The sequence below is a fragment of the Malurus melanocephalus genome, unplaced genomic scaffold (genome assembly GCF_030028575.1).
Source record: "Malurus melanocephalus ecotype Western Australia unplaced genomic scaffold, MMel_1.1 scaffold_180, whole genome shotgun sequence".
Classification (NCBI taxonomy): Eukaryota; Metazoa; Chordata; class Aves; order Passeriformes; family Maluridae; genus Malurus; species Malurus melanocephalus.
In genome coordinates, this window is record NW_026623412.1 from 535024 (window position 1) to 561993 (window position 26970).

Sequence of the window (26970 nt, forward strand, 5' to 3'; positions counted from 1 at the left end):
GATGAGTGGGAAGATAAGCAATAACAAGATGCTATGTGGAAATAAAACACTGGGAAACAGGAGATTAACAAATGGAAAATAGTCATCCTCTGAGAGAAAGAATCCTAGAGAYTGAGAAAAATTAGTTTGAGAATGTCATATAAAAGCTTATTACTTTTTCATTTTCTTAAGAATAAAACTATTTGCCTGCTATACTGTTACAGGAGTAACCAGACTAGTTTTTAAATTTAGATTTTTAGCAGGTTTAGCTGATAAAATGAAGCACGGAAATGTTATTTTCAATTTTTACAAGCACAGAGGATAAGTTTTATGTAAAAACTGGGGCTCAGACCAACTGAGTTAGTGAGTGATTCCCAAGAAATCAGTGGCAGAGCAGGCATTTGAAACAAAACCTCTCTCACAGGATCTCCTAAACCTTTTCCTATCTAACCCCAAACCTCAAACTTTTCCTATCTCCTAAACCATCTCTTCTTCATTTTCTTTCAAAAATCCCATGTGGAAAAAAAAAAAAAAAAGAGGGAAGAAAGAGACAGAATAGTTCAAGGGGTCAGKTTTTTTCTGAAGCTAGCATACTTCATATGCTCTGAAATTGTGACTACCCCAAAAAGAGCTTTGTTCCTTTTATATGTCAGCAAAACAAAAGGTCAGCCTATTGAAATATTGGTCAGGTCTGACTTTCTTCTATTAATAACAAGTAGAGACACATTTTTTAAAGTAATAGTTAAATAAATGACCACATGTCTGCAATCATTTCAACTTAAAATGTCAACTGGATTTGAGATGCCATGTGCATTTAATCAATGACTCTGCACTATAATATAAATATTACTTTAGTTTGACTGTGTTGYGTGGCATAAATCATAATTCAGTGAGATGAGTACATTTAATTTTCTCTACAGATGGCTGTTACCTATGGCAACACCTATGAAACCAGCACCCACCAGTACCCTGTGGTTCAGGAATCTGTCAGGAGTTCCCTTCTGTATTCTTTGTTAATTGTTGTCTCACCACCCTAGGTCCCCCCTCCATTTATCAGGTTCATGTTACAAGAATTACTGTATCAAAATCAGCAAAAGCATGTTGTTTCTTTCTCAAGGTAGAACTTCTACTCTGCTCTGTATTCCTGAGCAAAACATGTATTTATTGGTTAAAATGCGGATCAAGAAGCCTTAATTCAAATTCTTGTGGGCATGACTTTTAAACCCTCTAGGACCTTTATGCAGGGTACATCAGGCATCTGTACCACTTACAGAAATATCCAATGTACCATAACTTATATAGAAAACATGGAACTCAAGTTTTATCCTCAGCTAGATTTTAGGAGGATTTTAGAGCAAGTAACAGTGAACCAACCCCAGTGAATGATGGACGAACACAGCAGTGTTTAGTATTCCTCAAGGATACACTTTGCTTTCTAGGACTCTTCTTGCAGAACACATTTCTTGGGAGATTAGAGACAGACACTTAGAAGAAAAATGCTGCCTCCTGAAAATACGTGAAGTTTATTTTTAGCAGGTGTGGCATGCACAGAGGTCAGTATTAAATAAGTCAGTATCCATTTAAGTCAAATTTAGTGGACAAAGTTAATCCTTACAGACAAAGCGCACTGCAGGGTTTTTGGGTTGGTTTTTCTTTCTTTTTTTTTTTTTTTTTTTTTTTTTTTTTTTGCTTAGTAATGACTTGAATAATGATATTTCAACTTGAAATGAACATGCAAGTATTTCACAAAAAGCTTGCTCCTTGCAAACAGTTTGCAATTTCAAGTCCTTTTAAATAGTCAGAGCGAACTTTCTGCTCTGATCTGTTAAGTAAATATAAATCTTGTTATCCAAGTTCAGTAATGAGAGTGAGGGGTCTATTCTTCACTGCACTTGCATACATCTAACGTTAATGAGATTTATGCATGCATATTAAGGGGAGAACAGATGCTTAATTAAACAAATCAGCCTTTAGTAGGCAGTCTGCATGATCATTTTTAGTACAAAACCCCCTTATTTTCTCTGCTTTAGTCTGMCTATGAATGCAGCCAAGGAGGAATTAATATGGTGGATGAAAAGAAAAAGTCATACATGTAAAATGAAAGGTTCGTTCAGTTTTATTAGTTCRAAATACTTGACAAATTTGAGGTACATTAAATTGACTAGATTTATCTTCTCTCTCGTACTCTTATGCTCTCTAAAGGAAAGTGGAGTTTTATTTACTAATTTACCAAAATGAAAAGTGGGAATTTTATTATGCAAAAGGAAATCAAGGCCTCTAAATAACTCATCTGCCTCATTAACTGATGCTGCCTTTCAAATACACATCATCCATCTCAGATCATTTTGCAATTGAGAACAAACAATCTAAAATAACTTTAGCCTAATTAAAACATAATTTAATCTAGCCGTGGTTTTTTTTTAATCTATCCATGTCCATATTGATTCCCAGCATCATACACACATAAATACATCAAAAAGTTATATACACTGCCTCTCTCCAACATGTCACATCTTTAGTATTAGCTCCTTCTTCATATATTGCTACCTTTTCTTCTATAACACTCAACTTCTAAGGGCAACACAGTAGGAAAAAAAATCTCTCCATAAGTTATCATAGTGCCAAAGTTAATGGAAGTCARTATCTGTATATTATGCTATCTACTCTGCAATACCATTACAGGCTCAACAGTGCTGGTTGTAAAAAGTATCATTCTGAGCACAAGGCCTATAATAGTAGTAATGAAAAAAGGGTCATTTCTGTCTTCCAACTAGAATGAAAAATTAAAATCACTAAGGCACTTAGCTCAAAGGAAAATTGGCAAATTAAAGGGACAAAAAATAAAATATTCATGKCTCATACTGTGAAATGGAAGGTAAATAATTTAAGATGAACTATTATGTAGGAAATTGCATCTTTCTGAAGATGAAAAAGCAAATCTAACTAATACACACATATATATTCCTGCTTCCTAGGCTTGCAGTTACATGTATATGTGCACAAACATGCAAGTCATGGTTGATGCGCAATACTGGTGGGGGATAGGCATTTTCTCACCTGTACTGATTTTTAAAATATTTTCTAGTGAAATAGGCATGTTGACAAGCACTGCTTTATATGAAGAAGGTAGTTTGTTTTTTCTTCCTGAGTCCAGCCTAGCAATGAAGACTAAAGGAGAAAGTGCTCTCCCACTGCAATCCAGTTCAGCACAACTCTTTACTCTGAGTCACCAATTCCATACTTGCTCTTAGATTTTTATACCACAAAAAAAAATTATTACTTCAGCCTCCTACCTCTGCCTGGGGGAGCTACCTATTAAAATGCCATTGGTGGGGCTGCAGTCCATTAGCTGTCTTACCTTTATATCCATAAAACTGCAAGAGCTGCCCAGAATTTTTACAGTCACTATCTGGGAAAGGTAGAGAGAGCCATAGAGTTATGTTTATTATATGCCAGCACTGTAACAACTGCTATGGGACTAGGATACAGAACTGCACAGCACGRCAGAGGTCACATTTCCCTGGTGATTTAAAGGTTCAGTCTTCTGCCAACTTAATTTAGAAACACAAAGCCTACCTTTGTCAGAAGAGAGTATTTTGATAGTATTTCAAAGCATGGCAATTCAATAACTAAAGATCACAAATTCAGAATCTGGAGTTCATCACCTAGCAAACTRAGGAACAATTTTTTATTTATTTCATTAACCTCTTCGTCAGATCAGCTTTGCATTCCCAGTCCTAAGTGATAATACAGTTTGCATTGGTGCTGTTGAGCATCAGGGATTTCTAACACCTTGCACTATTAGGATTAATTAACCCTTCCAAATAGCCCATCTCACAAAGCTTTTGACAGTTCTAAACCTATGACACTACACACTGCCTCTTTTCCAAGGCACAAATATGCTGCTTCACTCTAGTGTTTCTCCTGAAAATACTGAACACCTTCAAAAAGAAGTACAGGGAAGCTCATTTGAGGTCTAACAGTCTAAGACTCACAGTGCCCTGAAAGAATCAGTCAGCTCAATATGAGAAAAGGGATGAGCCAAAAATCAAAGGTGGCATTGTGAAATCTTGCAGCTTTTTTGTATCTGCACAAAAAAACCTCAGTATTATTTCTGTTCTGAAAAAGACTTTGCACAGATGCTAGACACCAGCTTTTTCCTGAGACTGAACTATCTAGTTTCCTGAGACTGAAGTATCTAGCTGTGACTTTTAGTCRCAGCTGCAGGGATGAAAGCATTTAATGCAGTTGTTTTCTTGATACAATAAAAATTTCTTGTTCTGTCTGTTGACTAGTGGTGGATTATTAGTGAATAATGACAGCACAATGTGCCAGAAAACACCAAAAAGTAAAATGCAATGCTCCTCAGCCAATGTTACAAAAAACCAATCTGAACAAAATCAACTTCTGTTGTTCTTTGGACAGCACACACCCACCTTCAGAACCAAGGCAGGCAATATATGCATCAGAACCAACCAACCAAGGAAACAAAACACTGTGCAGTCAGCACCAGAATAAAATAGCACTTTGGATTATAGAGGTGTAACATTTGAAATCTCCAGTACATTAACCTACTCTGCCCAAAAGCCACAGTTGTTAATATGCTGCAGCCAAGAGTTTCAGTTAATGCTGGGTGAAAAACCAGGACTTTTTAAAAAMACAATGATTACAAAAATAAAAGCATGATTTCTTGATGGTCTCCCTGAATCACAGTCACCTAAATAAAGCTTCAATCAAGGAAAAGCTTAGCGGGAAAGCAATCATTCTTCTTTTTGTATGTGTAAAAAAAGACCAGGAACTACAAGTAAATAGCAGCTGAGCAACAGATGAGGCTCTAAGTGAAATCTGTTAGCAACTGCTAACAGCTTTGCAATTTTCTGTTGCTAAATTAAAAAAAAAAAAAGGCAAAAATCCAATGCAGTAGCAATTCCAATAGGTTCAAAAACCTCAGATGCAAAAGACTAAAGCTCAACAATTCTTGTACTACAGATGAGTGCTTGGATTTGGTTTTAATATCTTGAAATGTTTTATTATTGATTATAAAGCAGACACCAGCCAGTTCACATGGCCACTATCAAGGTAAAACTTGTTTCAGATGTATGTGTGCCCCAGCAAATAAAGCACAAAAATCCCACGGTAGACAAGTGGGGACTTTTCCAGCAGCTGTTTTAGCCTCAAATTCTACTTTCTTTTGTCCTTTACAGGTTTCCTTTTCCATCAAGCTTTCTGCTCCACAATGTTTACATTTCTAATGCCCCCAATGTGGCAGGCTCTCTTCCTGGTTTAAATTCCTCATGTCAAAAACTGGGCTTTTATCAATTTCAAAATRCATCTACTTCTTTCTCTTAAGCTACCAAGGATTAGTAGCCATCTTGCCTGCTGCAGAACCTCACAACTTTTGTCATCTTAAACTTCTCTCTTCTCTTCCACAGATGTTCTACCAATAAAACATGCCAGTTTCATTCCCACAACGTCATTAAAAAATCTGGATGTTTCTTTCCATCCTTGTTGCTAAAATACTTATCACTCAAACCACCTTTCTGCATTTTCCTCCTCCCCATCCCTCCTGACACTCCTCATGTCACTACAAGACTCCAATTTTAAAAAGTACCTATCAAATCTAATATTTAGTTGGTATTTGACCTGTTGTAAATTCCACYATTGATTTCCTATTATTTCTTTTAAAAACATTTAGATCAATTGGTTTTGTTTTTCATGCCATATGCAGCAGTTTCTGTCTGAAAAAACACCAGCCTGGATTTTCTCATCTTGCCCAGGACAAATTGTCCCCAATTATTTTGTAAACTCACATTGGTTGCTCTTGTTCAATTTTCACTTCWCAGGTCTGCACCCTTCTTTCACTTCTATCACAGCTAGGATTCCCTAGGACTCTCACCTTTTCAGGAACGAATTTCTTTTCATGTTTCATAAATTCTGGAAAGAAACAATGACAAGGATGCAGAACCTCTAAAAACCTCACAGGTGAACTGYTCTTACCTACTCCTCCCTCTCTGTTTATTATAATGTTTTGCTTCCATCTTTGTCATTTTGTAGATTTTCAATGGTGTGGGATAGAAATTCCCATTCTGTCCTGCCATACTGGTAAATATTATTAACAATTATTGTCATCTGAGAARACTATCAATCAAAACCAAACACAAGCATATTGAAGGAAAAGATGTATTAACCTTGTGTACTACTAAAATGTGGACTATATTTGAAAAGGGGGATSACTACAAATGGTAACCTATTGTTCCCATCTTTTCATATTGATCATTAGCAAAGTTTCTGTCAACTACAATAACCTGTTTTGGATTCTGATGTCATCCTGTATTCTTTCTAGCTCAGATATCATACCCCTGTAAGACTTTGCAATTCAAACTTCGAATCTGCTGTGTATTTTCGACACATGAAACAATACTTATCCTTCTGCCAAACTTCTGAGCCCTCCCCTGCTCTTTCCTACTCATGCCACAGAGCTAAAAAAAAAGAGTGAGAATAGACATAAAGCTCAAGATACACAAGAGAGTTTTTGAAGCCACCCTCCTAATTATTCAGGGTTTTGACTACTGTTCCAYTGTTAAGTCCTATTTTTTTAAACAGTCTGAACACACAGGCATGCACAATGCACACATGTGTGTACATGCCTSCTCTGTTCCTGAAGAGCCCATTTGRAAGCAGAACTGCTATAGTCAGACACCTTCATCTTATGGACTAAGGTAACAYCTAACAACTGTTGAAATCATGCAAACCTGGCACACAGGCATGCCTGTATATTTTTGACACTATCTCCACTGTGCTCAAAAGTTGACAGGACAATTGCTGATAGATGGAAGGAAGTCAGCTGAAACCTTCCCTGTCAATATACCACAAATAATTTTACTCCAGAGGGCAAAGCAACAGCAAGTTGTAATCCAAGTTCATACATTATGTGTCCTGATGAAAATCATCACCAGTGAATGATCTTGCAGCTGAATTTCTTAGATTACTAGTTAAAGGTATCCTTGCCCAAGCAATGATTGTGGCTTTCGTATATGTGTGTCTTGTCTACAATATAGACTGATGAGAAACACCAATAGCCTCCTAAAGCTAATATTAAATGCTCAGTGCCATAGGTAACCACATGATCCTCCAGTTTAACCTCCTCCAGGTGACCAAAAAGTTTCATCTCATACCCTGTATCAAATATAAAGMGCTACTTAAAAACATTTAAATCATCAGTAGACTCAACAGGTACTAGAGGGAAGGGTGATSGCAACCAGAGTGCCTACAGCACCAAAYGTCCCAGCMACAGCAAGGAAACAGCTTGAAGAGCTTTGATGAYTCCAGAGCATCACAGAACAAACAGYCACAGCAGAAATCCAAGCACTTGCATGCTGGGCAGGGAGGACAGTRAGCTTTTGTTCACTGCAGGCAATGRCTGAAGCCGTGAAGCAAAGATTTTATCATAGATAGTGGTTTTCAGCAACTGTAAACGYTAGTAGACCTTTTCCAGTAACACAAGGAATTCTGCTCTTTTCCAGTAACACAAGGAATTCTSTCTCTTCACAGCTTGTGAAAGAAGCAGATAAGCAAGGGAAGAGAAGGCAAAGGTCTGAGTGTGGGAGCAGGTCTTGCACTACCCAAAAATACTCCCCATAAATCCTTCCCCACCGATACATGCTTGTTTTAAGCCTAAAAACCTTGAATCTTTTCTGACATATGGGAATGCATTTCAAAGGCACAAAAAGACATTTTGTCTGCCAAATGTCTTCTGCCGCAGTTAYAAGTTTGGTGTAAAAGTATAAACTGCTTTCTTTTTCAATAACATAAACCTTGTTTGAGTCCAAGTGAAATAATTTTTCCACTACTTTATGAGAGCATCGGTTGTTTCCAATTTGATAACTAGAAAATAGAGAAAGGGTGGGTGTTTTGTTTTGTAAAATGCTGTACCTCAACATGACACCAAAGCCTTTCTTCTTTTTCTTTTCTGGATCTTCATTTTCTTCCTTCCTTTTCTTCTCTTTGATTTTAGATTTGCCCTTTTTTTTCTCTTTCTCCCTATTTTTTTTGTCTTTTTTTGCTTTGGTTTCTGCATCTTCTATTTCAGGGTTCCCTGGAGGGGCAGATTCCACATTTTGAGCATCTTGACCACAGTGAGAGCTTTTATCAGAGCCACCATCTGCACAGAATGAAAACGAAGCAGTGAGGATGGCTACGGGCCACTGAAATGCAAACATGTGAAATACAGCTTGAGTGTCTACAAAGTACTCAAATGACTCACAACACTTACTCATTTAATTGAATAATTTAAAAAGCAGACTAAACAGATCTAGTGGATTCAAACAGATTTGTATTGTAAATTAAACAGAGAGTTATTTTAGCAAATTGTTTTCTACATATTATTCCTGGTATAAAAAATCCTGATACAGTAAAGCACTATTCTATCAGAAATCTAGCTTGCTAAACTCCTTCAGTTCAAGAAAACCATGTGCTGATATTCAAACACTGAGAGCTTACTTCAACAAGAGACTCTGGTTACTGACATAACCAACCTATGTAACAAAATGACTTCATTCACTSCCTGGAATCTTTCTGTTTTAGTGTATGAACAAGAACAGATAAAATGTTCTGTCTGGCTGGAAAAGAGCCATGTTCTTTCTGTTTGGGGGGCTCAGGATCCAAGCACAGTTTTACRCTCCATACTAAAAGCGATGTATTTCCAGACTGGGGTCTATAAAACCCATRGTGACAGAATGAGCAGCAGGGTGCTATCAATACACTCTGCCTTATCTACAACATGAAACAAATTTCCTGGCTGGAAAAGGGGGAATTGTAAAACAAGAGAGATAATTTTTAATGTAATCTGAAGAAAGCAGCTGCTTCTTGAAGTTGAAAAACCTAATTATTTAAGGATTGAGYTCTAAATCCTCCAACCCACCCCTGCTCCAAAGATCAATGAAATACTTTACACTAAACCCAGTCAAGGTTGGATGGGGTACTGCAAAGASAGCTCTATTCAGTGGAGGATGTGAACAGCTTTGAAAATATGATCAGCTTCAATTGGACTAAATCCCTTGCTCATGGTGCTCTATTGAGCTGGCCCCAGCAGTACTAAGTGAARGTGGCTCCCTCAGTCAGTGCCATGAGCAACTCACCCTCTTCTCCATCCTCAGGTCCATCGTAAGACTTATCAATTGCAGCTCGGAAACTCTCATTACASCCCCGACCCCGCACCACGTGAGGCCTGGGTCTGTGAAAGGGGAGCTCGTTCTTCCTTACTTCAGCCACAGCAGTCTGAAGACTCTCAAGAGAACTGGACTTCTTTAATCCCAGAGTAGGACCAAAATCTTTGCCAGAAGAGTCTGGAAAACAAATGGTTAAGTTTTTATACCAAAAACCACACAGAGAAATTAAATTAGTCAGATACATTTAACTGTGTACTTTATTACTTGGGGCTTTTGAAATAGTATGCAATCAATATAATTTGTTCTAAAAATAACATCGAGTTAAACCTAGTTCAGCAGATATCTCCATTCAGACTTGGAGGGAATGGCACATAATTTACAGACCTGACAAAGTGATGGGCGATAGCTGGCTTGCTCTGGGCCACTGTAAAGCCCACACCAGCAACGAGAATGGGGTTGTTTCTTCCCCATTCGCCAGCAATGTCCAGTTGGACTTTGCTGACAGTCTCAAGGAGAATGTAACAAACACTGCTATGCAAAAAGTTTTGCTTTTCAGAAGGAGACAGGTTGYATGAATGGTTGATATTTTCAAACACATTTCTCCTGTGAGGAGACATATTATTAGTTCTCTCAAAGTTTTATCCAACCTTTTTCTTCAAGTTTAAACAGTTTCTATGATACCAACATGCACAGCAGGTTTTTCAAGAGATAAGCAAAGTACAGGTTACCAAAAATGATGTGACTGTTACTGCCTTGTTCCCTGATTACAGGCATAAGAAAGCACTTCATAGAAAAATAGAGGAATTACTGAGTCTGCCAAACCTCCCTTCTCTTTGAATGTTTGACTATATGACCTTAGAAAGGCTTTACTTGTGGCAGCATTTGTGTTAATTAGTATTAATAAAATGATAGCGGAATAGGTGAAGAACAAAATTCAATGAATACACACACTCCAATCAATGAAGAAATTCACAGCTTAATTTAAAAGTCTTTGTAGCATCTACTTAGTTTTTATATGGCAGGACAGTAAATGTATCATAGAAACACAAGGAAGAGACTTTGACTTGCAATATACCTTCTGTCTTCGAGAATTCAAGTGCTTTTGCTTTCAACTTTTAAGCAGTACTAGCACAGAAAACACAACAGAAGCCCTTCACCTACATGTCCATACTGTCATGCCTGAAGGGATTCAAGGGTCACAGAAAAGACAGATATGTTAGTAGGATACGCTGTGATTTTCGCAATCCTATAGTGCAAATCATTCTGAACAGCATGTTCAGTGAATTCTTAAAAGCAAAAAAGCAAAGAATTGGCACCAAATAGAGACTTGTCAGTAGTGCCTACATAAAGCAATTTACACTTCCATTACCTGCAGACTGCTATGTAGCTGAAAACAAGTGSGGGATTGGAGTTGTGTGGGGAGACAAACAGGTTTAAGGGAAACCTGGCTGCTCCATCACACAGTACAACCTTCTTCTGTTCAATAATTGCCATTCTGGAGACGACCATTACTGACAAATTAGCAAGTGCTATAACAGAGGTAGAGCAATGACCTGCATAGAACGTAAAGATGCATAAAATCACTAAAAACTTTTACATCACTAAGAGGCACTGTGGTGCCTCTCTCAGGCTGAGGAGAAAAGCCAAGGGAAACATAACAGTGTAAAAAAAGGCAAAGTGAAAGGCATTGACCAGAAAGCTCTCTAAAGTTTCAGTCAGCAGCCACCCTTGGTGGGCTGTTGAGCAGGGCACGGGGCACAGCAGCCAGGCTGGGCACAAACCAAGGGCTGCCCGGGGAGGGGGTGAAGGCTGCCAGGGACCACGGGCTGGGTGCCCTGCAGGCACTGGGCCCCCAGCATACTGTGGGCAGAGCCTCCAGGGAGGAGAGTCCACCAGGAATGGCTTCAAGGCGACTGCAGAGTCTGCAAGGATGCTCTGGGCACGTCCCTGCCTCCAGCGAGGTGTGTGTGGTCCCATGGCTCAGGGAGCTCCAGCAGCCAGTGCTGACTCCCAGCTGCTGCCACAGCTGCCTGGCCAGCCAAAAAAACACAGASGGGTTCATGCACATCCCAGTGCAAGCTGTACCACACTCAGTTACTGCCCTAAGCCCCAGCACCTGAAAAAAAAGCCTCCAGTTAAATGTTGGTTACAGCCTGTTTTATAGGAAGCTGAGCCAGCTACCAAGAYGGGAAGACTGGAAGGTGTGAAGGCCATTCCTAAGAAAATCCAAGTCAATACCTGAGATTTGCAGTGACACACTCACATGTCCCATGTGACAGACAGCAAGCTGTGTGCTCAGCCTCCCCACACACACTGGGACTCTGTCATTAGGCACCCGGGCACATTACGAGGTGTCCTCATTCATTCCAAAATGGTTTACCAAGAACCTTTCCTCAGATTAGGATTGAGCATTCCGTTGACTCCTTCTAACATTAACAATTTAGTTTGAAATTTCACTAACAACAGAGAGGACTTAATATATTTTTACAATTCAGCTTTTATTCCCTTTTTCTCCCCYTTCAYTGYAGAKMMGCAGTAATCACATATTAGAGCACAGCTAAAGATAGAGGAGCTAAAGAACTTCCCTAAGCAGAGAGACCTGTCCCCTTGCTTCCTGAGCCTGCATCTGTTACTGGATGCTTTCCAGAGAAACGCCCAAGACTCCATACTGGACAAGGACTGCATCCCAAATTGGGACATTTCCTTCCCCTGCCCACCCCAATTCTGCAGTTTAGAACTGGTGTTAACCTGAAAACATGATTTTTTATCCCATGGGTAAAAAAAAAAACCAAACCAACAAACACACAACAAAACCCCTCTCTTATCTCTCAGGTTTTAACAGGCATTCCTGGGGATACATGGTGTGTGTTTATATCTAGCTTCACCTGAATTTTTAATACAAAAACATAGTTTGGCATAGAAATTCAATTGCCCACTGTGTAAAAATGATTCTTTTTATAGATTTTAAATTCTTGAGCTGTCCTTTTACTGCTTCTTGTAGTACAATGATAAAAAAAACAATTGAAGCATCCACTTTTATTGTTTTTATAAATGGTAAATTACTTTATACATCTCCACTGAATTTATAAGAGAAAACAACAACTGACATCACTACCTGCCTAGATTGGCTGAAACCAAATTCTTTGATGTTATGTGTAACTGACTATCCCTTAACTGAGAGATGGTGTTACACCTACCTTAAYTTTCTGCTCAAGGCCAACATGGCAAACATAGGTTTTTTAATCCTTAATGTACCAGTAAAAGTAAACCTGCATTGTGTTCTTTTATTATTACTGTTATTAGTCAGGTCTTTCCAGGATTATCTTTTTCCCRCATCTGCACATTCCTTTCTTTTTTGATAGCCCAGCTGAAGGAAATATGCCAAAAGCAAGATGTCCATCATGAAAATCAAAGGGAAACAAATGACATGGCATTGTGGCAATGCAAGCCACCCCAAAGGCAGTGTAAAGGGAGTGAAAATTAAGAAAAGTCTGGAATCACTGCCACTGTATATCAAATGCAACTCCCAAGACACCTTAAAGAGTAAAGACTTTATATATTTATCATTAACTTTATTTTTTAAATAATGTTTCTTCTTGAAAACCAAACTACAGGAACATGCCTAAAGAAGAATATTTAGAGGAACATATTTATGTGAGCTAAACAGATCAACCTATTTGCATTTTGAAAGACACAATGATGTAAAAAAACACTATGAAGGAAAAAAGAAGGGAAAGCATCACTGAGACTGGAAAAATAGAATAAACACCAAGATTTAACAAATTGTAAATAATTTGGCTCTGTTTTTACCAGTGCCCTAAACACACACATTCCTGGTTCCTTSTGCATTGCACATGGTGAGGTTCACGTGATCCCAGGGAAGAGAAAATGGTTGTAATAACAATGAGTGCTGTACCCTGTGGATACTGGCATGCTGGAGAGAGCATGTAGACACTCTCAGCAGGCAAAAAACTGATCCTGAAACACTAATGGTGCCTTCTTTAGTGGTAGAACTCAGAGAGAGATGTGCCAGCTTCAAAGGCAGCAGATCCAGCTCCATGCCTGCTCTGCTTTGGACACACACCTTGGGTAACACTCACAATGTCCAACTCACTGAACTCAGTCCTACCCCAACCCAACTGATCCAAATGCTCACTCCACAAGATTGCAACATCATGTGGTGATTTAAATTACTTCACATTCCATTCTTTCTTAAACATTTTGTTTAAGGTAGTTTCATTTATTTCTGGTATTTTCACAGTATGCATAACTACAAAGGATTTTTTTCCTCTCACATTTTTATATTCAGATCCTTCTTCAATCAACCAATTCAATGCAGAGAATGATTTAGGAAGGAGGAATCTGAAAGTCATTACATCTTTTAGCTTGTGATTTTCAAATGAAGAGCTTTAATATAACWCTTCTGTAGAAAAGACTTAGATCACACTGTAGCTTTTTCTTCAACTCTAGTTTATGCAGGTGGCATTAAAAAGATTACTAAGGGCTTGATAAAAAGCAAGAGAAGAATCACTATCTCGCACTTATATATTAAAGACAAGATATATTAGTTTTGCTCATTTTATACCTCAATCCAAGCATTCCRAATTATAAGCAGAAATACTGAACACAGAACAACCCCACAATGGACAGGAAAAAAAAAAATAAAGARAAATCGAAGCATAGGAGAATTTAACATGTTCTCTGATTATAAGAGACACTACAGTCTTCAGATTTACCAATATTTAATCTATTTTACTGTACAAAATRATAGCAATTTATCCCACATGTGCASAAACTSCAATTTCAGCTATGAATAATGACAGTTCACAATTCGGGGCCCAGAAGGTATGCTGAGCTTTAGCCAGCTGAAATGTTTGGAATAAGGTAGCCATTAGGCAAAAAGTGAAAATGCACTACTGTCATCTTAGAAACTATGCTGGTGTTGCTGTTTTCTACAGTCTTATCACTAACAAACAACATTGCACTGAAAYGTGCTAATATTTCAAAAAGAATATGTATGGCATTAAATATCTCAAAAAAGCTAGCAAATTTCACAGTGCAACAATATTAAAGCTAAGAATTAGAAGCAAAGGCARAGGTTCAAGCAAAAGCCTCAGTCAAGGGGCGTGGGCACTTCCCAGGTTAGTGCTGAATGTCAAACAAAATGCAGCCAAGCCTGTCTTTGCATAAAAATCCTCTGATCTTATCTGCTGAAATAATTAGTTTTCTTCATTTGGTTACAAAGGTCTACCCTCTCACRTAACCTTCCACTTCACAGTCTAGCTCTGCACCCAGTGCAGGCATCTGAATCCCTCCTTGTCCAGCAGACTTGTGTTCTCCCTTTAGTTGGTACAAACTGTATTGCTTGCCCCCAAACAGCTCCCAAAAATAAAGGGATAAATCAAGCTACTTATCTTGTACAAAGCAACAGCCTTCTCCTCAAGGACATTTGTGCATAAACTGCCTTTAGATATAGCTGTTACAACCTGCCAGAGGAAAACTGCAAGAGAAGAGGCAATGCAGACAGGAAAAAGTCCAGTTTTTAGAAAATAGGATTCCTCAGTGGTTTCAGGCACMTTGTAAATTGATCAGTCTGGAACTGAGCAGTAGAAAAAAAATTCCAGTGCCCTGTGATTGCTTTATTTCTACTTCCACACCCACCTTCTGAAAAGGTCAAACATTTAAATCCAGCTTTAAAAGATTGGGAAATGTGACACTTTCTGAGACTAATTGATATAAATTATGCTTCTCGAACTAAACCAACATTTTTGTTCCCAGGCCAAAGTTTGACATGAAGTAAAGAGTCCCTGCACTAATATTTAAACAAAGTCACTTCTAATGGTATGAGGCTTACATCTAGAGTGTTACCTTTGCTCTGTGGGACAGATAGGGAAACTTCTTCAGTACCAGAAGAGAAGAAAGCAAGCCAAAACTAACATTTAACTCATGCCTATGATCTATTTTGTTAAGCCTTAAGCCTACTTTGAAATAAGCTGCTAAATTATTACTCAGTCATCAAGCCTGAAATAAGATTTTTAAAAATTACTAATTTAGATCAGAAGTAACAAATTAGAAGGATGTAAGAAGTTCATATTAACATTTGTGTTTACTTCACTAATTCAAAGCTTTTTTTGAGTTCTTTACATGTGAATGCAGAAACAAACTAATAACAATCATTCACAATCCAAAGAGTGATATGTCATTTTTATCCATCAGTTTTTGGAATGAGCACATTTTTATAAATACTTACATAAGCTGCATGTTAAAGATTGCTTTAAGCCTTGTTTGGGTGATTAATYTAGGCTATTGAAAAAAGGAAGATGATTATTGTTAGAAAAGAAAGCTAAGGCAGGAAAGGAAAAATATGCTTCAATATCAGCAATTTAATTTGCAATTAAAAAATAGATCTTCCTTATCTGTGAACATTAAGACTGAGAAAAGAGAGACTTTTAACAAAATAACAAGGAAAAAGATACCTTTTGCTAATAATGGCATTGCTTTTGTACACCTGCCCAGATTCTGATCAGTGAATCTACATGCTTGAGATATTTATGAGCTCTTTTTATTGCTAACCCCACCACCACCGAGCTGCCCAACAGCCGCTCTAATTTAAGATGCTCTAAATATTGTTGCCATGGGTGACACATGAACACGGAGTAAGGCAAGGCTCTGCTAATAAAAAGGCTTTCACAGCACTTCAGTCCTTGCTCGTAAGTAAAGTTTAAATTTATGGCTTTTAAAATACTGGATCTGAGAGAGGTCAGGTTAAATGGCTGCTAGTAATAAAAGGAATCAATATGCCACAGCATCTGAAGCAGCCAGCAAACTAAATAAACACTTCATCCAAATCCACTTGGCCCTGAATTAAAAGAACATAAAGTACTGTATTTATTTTGTTTGCCCTGCACCAGTCTTTAGTTTGCATCACTACATCCGCTAGAATTCTACACAGAGCAAGCAACAAACTTATGTTGGCCAAATTGCAATTAAACTGTGTGTCAAGGCGAGGAGCAATTAACTGGGCATTAACCTTATCAGGGAACCACTTCTRGATTAGCCAGCTACAAACAGGCAAACATCTCAGTCTGGGAAGATTCTGCAACAAGTATTTACAAAAGCTTTAGAGGAGTTGGACTTTCTGTCTCAGGCACATACAGAGTAAATGAGCCATTTCCAGKCATAACTCTTAATTCATAAACCCTGAACAAAACCAGAATCACCTTTTCCARTGATTAGTGTGTCCTGTTAGCATAGGAATGCAAAACAATTTGTTCCTTGCAGCACTTTAAAATAAAGCAGACCAAAAGAAGTAGTGAACTTGCATCCTTCACTCCTAACCTACATTTGCTTCAGTTTATACATTGACTTCCAGGACAATTTATGAAAATCTATTTTCTTCTGTTTATCTATTCAAAGRAAAGTGCACAGGTAAATTTTCAGTTTAAGAAATTAATGCACATTTTGCTTGAATTTGCCAGCAGATACCCTGTGAAAAAGGCAGACATATACCYGTAATCAATCTATCTCTATTTACACACTAACACAAAGGCCATTCACACAAAGTCAGACATATTTTTGGAATTACTTTGTTTACGAGTTTARTAAGATTTGTTTTGAAACAGTTTTGTAAAGTTCATTTCAAGAATCCAACTCTTAAATGGGAATATGTAGAATTATGTCAAACCTACAATTAACTATGAGAAAGAGTCATCCGGCAAGGCTGAGACTCAAAATCCCTGCAGATTTTGAAAGGATTATGAGGGTTTTCAGGAAAAGTCTGCAGCAAAGGTTCCTTTTTATTTCCTAGAGAGATTTTTAAGATAATTTSAATGCTTATAAATTTGATAGCAGTATTTTATTACTATTCCTCAAGGCTGAATCCATAGTTGTAGTGATATTGGGACTTTAACCTAGCCTTATTTTACATGCTTCAACTTCTTTTCTCTTTTTTCCCCTTAAACAATCCTCTATACTGAAACTTCTTCAGTTGCTCTCATTCCAGAGATGAGGACTGTTTTTAGGAAAACAAAAAACTTCAAAGAATACACCTCCCTCTTGCCATATCTGAATAACTAAGGATGAGGAGTGGGAAAAATCTTCCAGCTGGGGAACAATTGTTTGCCCCTATTCAATAACTCAAAAGAGACTGAAAGGAAACATTTCAAGCTTTGCATGCAAGTAGGCTATGAACCAGATCCTTCACTGCAACTTTTAGGGAAGAAAAGCTCGATTTTCACATCTACATTGCATATTCTCCTAACATGCTGGGTAAATTTGTATTTTCAAGGTCTTAGTCCACAAAACTGAATCCCTAGGAAAAATAAGTTTAATTCATGGACCTAATGGCACAGAAATTTCATCTAAACAGCTCCAGCAAAGGGTTTTGCTAAACTGTTCAGTAGTGTACAAAGATACAGACTCACATCCCAGAACATGTCTGTCTTCCAGAGTTCTTAACAGACATGAGTCACAACTTATGATTACACTATTACACTCCCACCCTTGCTTAAAAAAAAAAAAAGAAGGAAAACAAAAACACAAAATACTACTTTAGATATTTTTGAGACCTAGTCCATACAATTTACTGCATTTCACTTTATATGTGTTTCGGCATGTGTAGTACAAACCTCCCTTTAAGAGGTTTGCAGCTCCCTTGCTAGGTCATTTTAATGAAAAGGTTATATTCAAAAAACACACTGGCAAGGATGAAAGATATCCAATAAAAGCCATTTTATAAAATATGTTTTTTTTTTGAAAACTCATTACCATCTTAGATGTAACAAATGTGCACCTAGCCTTTTATATATTCGAAGAAAGAGGGAACTTCCCCAGATCTCTGAGATTAGTTTTTCCTGCAGCAATTTTCAGTATTCTCAAGATGGTATGCTATTAATTACCAAGTTATGTATTTAGGAACTTTTCAATATTCATTTCTGCATTGGTACAATGTGTTTAAATAGCAAATTGGAAAAACTAATAGAATTGCTGTAYGGAACAACTTAGAATATGATTTAAACAGCAAATGAATACAAACTTTTCTTACTCATTTTTCTCGCTTATGCACAAAAGAGATTCCTCTGTTCCCTTTCATCAGCCCWATAAATGGAGATCAGTACATGCTCACAGACACAACATGGTACCAGATTGCAGAAATGTGGTGTCAAAAGAGAAGAAAGGGTCATGCCAATTCTTCTTGGTAATATACCTTATCAACCAAAGGGAATAGGAATTTCTGGAGAAATTAGTCAAAATACTATCCTAAATTATGATCCAAAATTCCAAAAGTCTTCAGATTTAGCAGGATGCTAGAAGCAGCAACCACAGTGATACTGAAACCAGGACAGCTTGGTTAAGCACAGACAAATTACATTTTAATACAGACAAATCCAAGATGGCATATCTTAGAAAAAGAAAGGTTTCCTCTAAGCTGGGACTCAATATTACCAGAAAACACATAATTCTGCTCAGTGATCCCCAAACACTCATGACATACGAACCAGACTCTAGCTACAAGTAGATCAGGATAATCCAGTCCTTGGATGACCACATGCTTAATCAACTGTGCCAGAAAACTGGTACCATACCATGGGTCAGGTGCAAAACTCAGTGCCCAATTTCATCTACTTCAGCTCTTTGGTGTTTTTCAAAATCTGCTTTTACAAAGGCAACTTTTCTACAAAAACAGGCAGGTTTTTCAAATAGACAGTCATCCAATCAAAATACATCAGTACAATGAAATATCCTAAATTAACACTGAACTCTAATTTTTGTGTAGAGCAGGGTTCTAAGCAGTTGACAGCAACTTCAATTTTCAGGATTCTTAATCCAACATCAAGGCCTAAGTGTGTGTTACCTCAAGGTAACAGGCATTCCAGAAATAGAACAGGTAGGGTCATTTTCAGTCTGGTTCAAGCCTAGTGACCAAATCCTCAGCTGGAGTAAATGAAATAAAAACCACTTTTCCACTGTCTGCCGGCTCACACCAGCTGCATCTGTCTTTTGATCACTGTCACACTTTGGCATTTCATCCCTGCCCACAGAGAGGCAGGCAACAATAACTCATTTTACACAAGCTACATCATGAGTGTCAGATGTTAGTAAATTTAGCCTGTAGTGGATTCAAAGTAGTGAACTGTAGATTAAAAAAAGCTTTTTGTTATTTCAGCAATCCAGAAAGCCATCTTCAGCTACACTCTGGTCTTCTAAAAGAGTAAGAAGACAGAAATGGGTTCATGTGCCTTTCAACAGGAACCTGTTTACTCTTTGAAAGTGCTGTTTTCACTTAGCTCAAGGAATCAAATGTCTGGAAAGAAGTAATAGCTTTAGAAGTATAAAGAGCACAAGGATGCATCATCACAGATTATCAGTATTTTGAAATATTACTTCATTCTTTAATCACATCATTATGTGAGCTTTCTGAGGGAAGAGCATCTCTGCAAATTGAAATTCACAAGCATAGTTTGTTGCAGTATTTTCCCCGGGTTATTTTTTATCTTGTGTGTGCATCTGATAAGTGCAGTCCAGTAAAAAAAAAAAAAAACAAAAAACAAACCCTAAAAAAATTTGGAAGACATTTATCCACATTACAGTAAATTTTTACTGTGTTCTTTTTCTAGCTCTACAGCATTAAAAAATGAAGAAATATTTAAATATTAAAAACCCCCACACTTTCCAAGCATGGTATTTTGATTTGTTCTTTTTCTTATTTTAAGTAMTGGTTTCCACTTCTTTGCTGAAGTTTTACTGGGTCTTGGGTCAAGATTGTTGGAATCCATCCAAAATATGCTGGATAATGCTAACTTCTGAAATAGGAATCTGCAGATCTTAATCACAATTTTGGTTTTCCTTGATAAGTTCAGCAGCGCCTGACCTCTAGGCAGAGCACCTTCATGGATCAAAGTAATGGCATTCATGTGCAAAGCCAGAGTTACTGCTGATCATCACCCAGCCAGGAAGTAAATYTGTGTTCAAAAAATGCTGTGAGATACACAGCACAAATAAATAGAAAGAACTGATATTTTTATTAACCTTTTCCTGTTAGGTTAATTTGGGTATTAGCAGGTAGAAAATTTTCAAATTCTAATATGCTATTGAAGATGACATATTGCCATTTAATACCCTGAATCATTTGCAACAATACCTTCCTTTCTAGTAACCTCCTTTTGAATTTTATATTTTGATTTTCTAATACTAAAAGGATAGCACATTGATTGCTCTTTGCCCTYAAAATCCAGATATTGTCTACAGACATAACTTACTTACAAATGAAGGCAAATATATTTGGCTATATAGAGTCATACAACATAAAGCTATGAAACCTCATTCTTTGCAAACACATCACACTTCTCCATTCAAGCTATGACCATATAAAAATTAGAAACTATTACTTGTTTACTATTTATTAGCCCAGTAGCTTTTTTAGACTCAATAACAAATACCACTTATATTCTTGAGATCCTAAGCTTTTGCTCCAACTCCAGTAAAAGTCAGTCACATAAACAAAAAGAACAAACTTTTTGAACAATGTCACAGATATTAAGCAGCTCTGCCAGATTTCTCTAGCAATATCAGAACATCTTCTTTTGCTTTTTTACAGGGGCTAATGCTGCAGTTAACTTTCTCAAGTTGATCAAGTGAGTTKGGAGCTCTCATGTTAAATGATTCCTTTACATAAAAAGCTATTATCATCTATATGATAAATTTTTCTCGTGTATCAAGAGTGAACACTTGTATCTATATTCTATTTTTCATCAAATAGGTTCACTTCTTTAGTCTTTTACTGGGGGCCAGTATTTTCTCCATATTCAGAGGGAAAATTGGTTAATCTGTGTAACACATACRACTCCATATCCTCAAAAAGATAATGCAAAACAAGCCCTACTGTTGCTGAGTATAGACTGATGGCAATGGGTTACTAAAGTATTAACACAATACTTAAAACTTCACGCATATTAGCACATGGTTAATCAGAGCATCTTCACAGCTTCTTCTTCAGAGCTGCTTGTGCAGCTTCACAGTGTGTCAACCCTCATACCGGGTACTGAAACAGACTACGGAATTCACTTCAGAGCAAAAGGCTAAAATCAGATTTTGAAACACTCAGGCTAATGTTACTAGAATAAAAAATGTAATGGCTGTTCTACCATATGCTTAATTGGCCCCCCTGCAAAAAAAGCAGTCCCCCAGGAAGGAGCTGAAAGCTATACTCGAGTTCAGATCTTGCTGAAAGACTAAAAGAAAGCAATGGGTAATCAGTCAATTTCTCTTCACAGCAACAACCCTGATAAACATTTATGTGAMTAATTTTTGTTGTTGTTATGGATACTAGGAGTTTACATATGCTACAATGGAAGTAAGAAATGTAAGAGAAACAAGATCTGTTGAAGATTATCAGCAAAATGGAAGCTATTCTTGCCTTCAGTCTTTAAGTCCCTGAATATCTGAAGGCAAGGAGAGCTCTTGGAGAAAAGACAAAAACTTAGCATATCTTTGTATTTCTCACTAAGCATTAGCATTTGATACTATCAGAAAGAGGACATGGGCCATGGAGACTTTTTGTCTGATCCAGTATGACCACTGTTAACTTCCAGGGACGTGTTACAGATGAAAGGTGTCCAGACCAACMAACAAAAAAACCCCTGAAACAAAGATGCTGCTGCTTCCCATTCCTATCAATTCCTCATTGCCTGCATTATGAAAACACACAGAATCACAGCCCAAAGCCTTAGTGTGCTTGGTGTTATACCAACTCAAAAAAGAATGATGCAGTACCTCTAATAATTTCTAACCAAGACTACCCATATTCTGGCAATACTGGCTCACTTTTGAGTGGGAAGACTATAGATCTCTGCACAGAATTTTACCATGTTCTCTTAAACTGTTTTTGCTATTTCTTTATTCCAAGTCAGTTGTGAGAGAATAATCCCTTCTTGCACATATGCTCTTCATAGAATGGTTTAATATTTTCAACATAGATTATTAAAAAACCCAACAACCCACAAAGCTGTTTTAGCGCAGAAGCTCTCTGATTTGGAGTTGGTGTTTTGTGGCAGCTTTAATACAGTCCTATTGCTATGACACTCTTCAGTGTCTGTACTCATAACTCTGTAAAAGACTCAGATGATATTCCTGCATGCTAAAGCATATTGCAAACATTGCCTTCTAGTTCATTCAGCTTGATCTAAATCAGCTACCCTGAGTAAGAASTAATATTGATATTGCCTGATACCACATGACTGTTAAATTTTAATCACTAGGTTCTTAGTCTGATTAAGCAATTAAATTGCTTAACTGAGAACTACAAGGTAATTGATTTATMTGAAGGTACTAAGAAATTCTATTTGAAATTTAAGAACAATTCCTTACCAAAGGTTAAGTTCAAATTGCAAAAGTGTATTTCAGTATTAGTCATTCTAGTATTGTCGGCCTTTTCACTGTGAATTGTTGCTATTTACCAGAGCAGTTATTCCTGGCTTCCCTTTTCTAACTAAAATCACTATTAATACAGGCACTCTGTTCTCCTAATGCAAATTACAGCATCAGTGAAGACTCTTCATGAGCTGTAAATGTCACTCATTGTTAAGCTTGGAGAAGAATTATTGTTTCTGCTTCTTTAGCTACAAAAACTTGCTTAAAAATTCTTTTAATTTGAAGCAWGAAGTRTTTGCTGTAAYMAGACCGAMGACAGAGGGAGATGGAGCTTTCARTGCGAAGTCCCAGAGGTCTGAAAGGACCTGCAAGGTGAGAAACTGCTCAAAACAAACAAGGCCAGAGGTCACTCTACAATTTRGTCATTTTACCCTTTTTTACTTTCGGTGAGAAGATTCCTCTGTCTGCAGTTGACATGAAATACAACACATACAGTTGTTTSTATGTATGTACTCCCCTAAAAAACGCCCCAAACTTCCATGAAAACAAGATTGTGTTTATCTTCATAAAAGGTGCTGGAMGTTTTCTCCTGTGGTGCTGGGGTTTCCTCTTCAAACAGATGTTAAAAGATTAATTTGGCTTGAAGAAATCAAGTATATACCCACATCTCTTAACACTGATAAAATTCACTACGTGCAAGTACTTTCTCTGCTGCTTTGCCATCTCACAGGGTGAAGKAGCAGTAAAAAGACAGGTAAGCAAATCAATGACACAGCACTGTGCTGACTGTGAGTGCTCTGGTCAGAATTTTAAAAGATTACTTGTGAGCTCTGCCAGGAGGGGAAGARGGGTAGAAAAGGCAAAACTAAGCAACCAGAGAGTCTATGTGATTTAATAAAATATGAAGTACTTGCTCTCAGAGAATGAATGTTTTAAGGTTTCTAGCTTCAATCTTGGGCCTCATAATTCATGATTTCCCCTCCCCCTTTATTTATAAGAGCTAGGATAATTAATATTTTTATACTATCACTGTATTGTTCCAAATCCAGAGGTTTGGTCCAGGACTATCTACTTAAACTCWAAGTGATTCTTTATAGCCTATGTGGCTTATAGACTACAGCAAGATCTTTCAACATAGTGTTTGTTATATTAATAAACATTTTTATTTGTTTACACATACAGTAATAATGTATCTACTACATACTAAATAAAATGCATAATTTATTTGAATTTTCCCGTCTGATTTTCTKTAAAGGCTCATAAAATTTTAATGAAAGTAGTTAAAGCAGCAGACTATGTATTAAAATTATATACAAAAAAATGACCTTAAAAGAATACTATTAAAATTGCAAAGTAAAGCRCTTAGGTTTGAAAAATGCCATAGGAGAGGTGTCTAACTTCTCTCTCTCTATGTGCACATTCTAATAGACTTGCATTTTACATCCCAATTATATCATGACAATTTTATTTACAAAACTCCAGTTTCTTTCTTTCAGGGTATATTTTCTTCCCCACGTAGAGCAATTCTTCTTCCCTGCCCCCACTCTGTACTGAGCACAGACTACCTGCCAAGAGAAGTAAACAGCCTTCCTGCCTCTTTCTCAAAGCCTCAGTAGCAAGGGTTTTACAATAAACACTAGTGACATAATTTTATGAGAAATGTGTACAACCTGTGTCTCAGTGACAAGGAACTGAAACGGGAGGATGAAGATTCAAGTTCCCATTTGAAAATTCCCAAGGTTTGATTCACCTGCCCTCCACTCCCTCTTCTGAACACATCCCATGAGCACTCCATGGGCTCACAGCACTGCCACAACTGACTCTGCTGCAGCCTGAATACCCTCAGCACTTGGGCCAGGCACAATGGTGAAGAACAGCCATCTCACCCAGTGTGGTTAAACACAACTCCTGCCCACCAGCAATTCTGGGGTGCCAGAAGAGCTAGAAAATAATTCGAGCAGCATTTAAAGGCTAGAAAACAGAAATTATAGCTGTTTTTCCTTAAGAGCATCTACACTACTACTATTGTCACCCCCACCCCTCTTCCCACCAGAATAAACCAAAAGCTACACACCTTTCCCTTCACCAACAAATGAGGTGAGGGCTGGACCCTACAGAACAGCCTTCTTGGCCCTGCAGCAGATCCCTTTAGTGCTGATAGTAAAGCCTCTGGGAAGTGTTAGGGTTTGATTAAACGCTCTCACAACACCAGCACCTGCAGAAAGGGTCTGAGTTGCCTTCACAGACATCCTAACAGCTAGAGGTGACTCCTTCAGACACCTTGAGCCTTCAAACTTATCTTCTTTTAATTAACAGTTTTTGTATAAAAAGTTTTCTACATGTGGGGGGTTGGTGAGGGTTTTCTGGCTGTCACTTTTTTTTGGTTGTTTTGTTTTRTGGGGYTTTGTTTTTYGGTTGGTTTTGTTTGTACATAAAAAAGCAGCTTTCTTTACTGCACAGTGGTTGCTGCCCTTTTTTCCTCACRCTCTTTGCAGATTTGCTGTCCTAGATCAGCACAAGCTGGTCTCCCCATCTCTCTCTGAGTTATGTCACCCCTTGCCACACTGCATCTTCTCACTCACTGACATGCCCAGTCTCCCTTTCTCCCCATTCTCAGCACCCTTTTCTAGCTACCCCCACCTTCCCTAGCAGCTTGCTACCTTCCTAGCCTTTAGCCATATATTCTCACCTTTTCCTCTCCTAAACAGAAACAAATAYCAGAGTTATTTTAGGAGACAGTGAAAAAACAATCTCTGTCAAAACCAAAAAAGCAAACAAAACCCACGCTTCAATTGACACTTGAATGGAAAGTTTTACTTCAAACGGCTCCAGTTTCATAGAATCTGTAATGGGATGTGTCATGACACTTAACAGGTGATAACATAGTGACTACTGCACACTACACCCATACTYGGTACACAAAAGAGAAAAGAAAACCAAACCTGAGTAAAGGMGAGAAAAGGKTTKKTTTTTTTTTYWSAGACTTAATGAATTATCCATATTTCCTACAGAGTGGCAGAAAAAGAATGACTGCAAGAAATTGTTTTCTCTTGTATGATTTTTCTTTAATGTGTTTGCTCTTKTAGTATAAACTCGGACTGAGAATTATTCCTTGTGGTTATTTGGTGATGCACATTTCAGTCATAAGCAGAGAGTTATTCCATGCAAGTGCTGACAAAATGTAGTCCTGCATGTAATGCCCATTTTTTTTTGGTTCCTTTAAAATGAAACTACTGGRCTATTTTTTAAAAAGGAATTAAACTCCAGAGCTTCGATCGAACACTTTTGTCATTTTGTTTTCAGAATTAGGCTTCTGAGAAGATTATAAAGCAATAAAAAAGAGGCATCTGATTAACTACACTATATTGACTTTCTCTTTTATAACATCTCTGWTTGTCAACAACAGCATTACAACTGGCAACCAAAAATACAACTCCTTTTCTTTGAACACAGGAATTTATGCCAACTCCAGAGAGCAACAAAAATTGTAATTACATGAAAGACCCAAACAAATCCATGCYGGATCCTCTGGTCTGGTCCTTCTGCACAAAACCACTTGAAAACTGTCATAGCAAGGTAACAGAGGTTTTTATTTGCAATCTTTGTAAGTGCAATTGCCCTTCAGTATTGGATGCCAACTTCTGGTGCTGAGTTCTAGCTCTGCTCATCCCYCTGACCCCAGCACTGGAAGGGACATAATCCCTATTTAAGCTGTCCCTGCAGCAGTCAGGGTCTCACTGCTATTATGGCATTTTGATATTGGGCAAACTGTAGAACTGTAGTGTCTGGCTCTCTCCACGGAATTCCCTGCTTTGTCCCAAGCCTCCTGGTCACACCAGACAGAATGATTCTTTCCTGCTCCTTTCAATCCAAGCAGCTCTAGAGCAGGAGAGTGTCTACTGAAACACACCCTGCAGCSACAGCTCCTGAGACTTGATTACACCCTGCCTGCTCCCCTAGTCCTTGAGAATCTGGAGATGAACTTTCCAGGTCACAGATTTGGTCTCCTCACAGGTCTTCAGTCCAAAAAAGTTGCTTTTAGAMAAGAGAATCAACTTGAAGTTGGGGAAAAAATTAAGGAAAGAACGTTCACAACCAAAGGTGAACAAGCAAAAGGGGCAGGAATCAGATACAAGTCAGCCTCAGTGTAGATGTCACACAACTTGAGGGAAGGAAGGAACTGGCATTTAATTTCTTTTTAAAAAACCAAGCGAACATAAATAAGTTTGATCTTGTGTCAATAGGGATCTTCGGTGCAGTCACAGAGTTAAGGTTTCAATCACTATGCTTATTACCTGGAGGCCAAACCAGAACCATCAGAAGCTACATCACCCYATGCAAGATTAAATTAAAGCAAATTAAAAACTTCATCTACTAAGACATCAGACAGAAAAATGGGTAAACACAAGAGGATACATGTTTTGAAAGGGCAGCATGGTGCTATTGCCTGAGGTTA

General features: G+C 37.7%; 1 protein-coding gene across 1 annotated transcript in view; it reads right to left on the reverse strand.

Moving 5' to 3' along the window:
- PARD3B (par-3 family cell polarity regulator beta) overlaps positions 1–26970 on the reverse strand; it is a 391507-nt gene that overhangs the window by 130391 nt on the left and 234146 nt on the right. The window contains exons 17-18 of the mRNA XM_057372886.1: positions 9117–9323; positions 7912–8140 (exon numbers count right to left, since the gene is read on the reverse strand). Coding sequence (XP_057228869.1) covers positions 7912–8140; positions 9117–9323 — 436 coding nt within the window. The remainder of the gene's footprint in view (positions 1–7911; positions 8141–9116; positions 9324–26970) is intronic.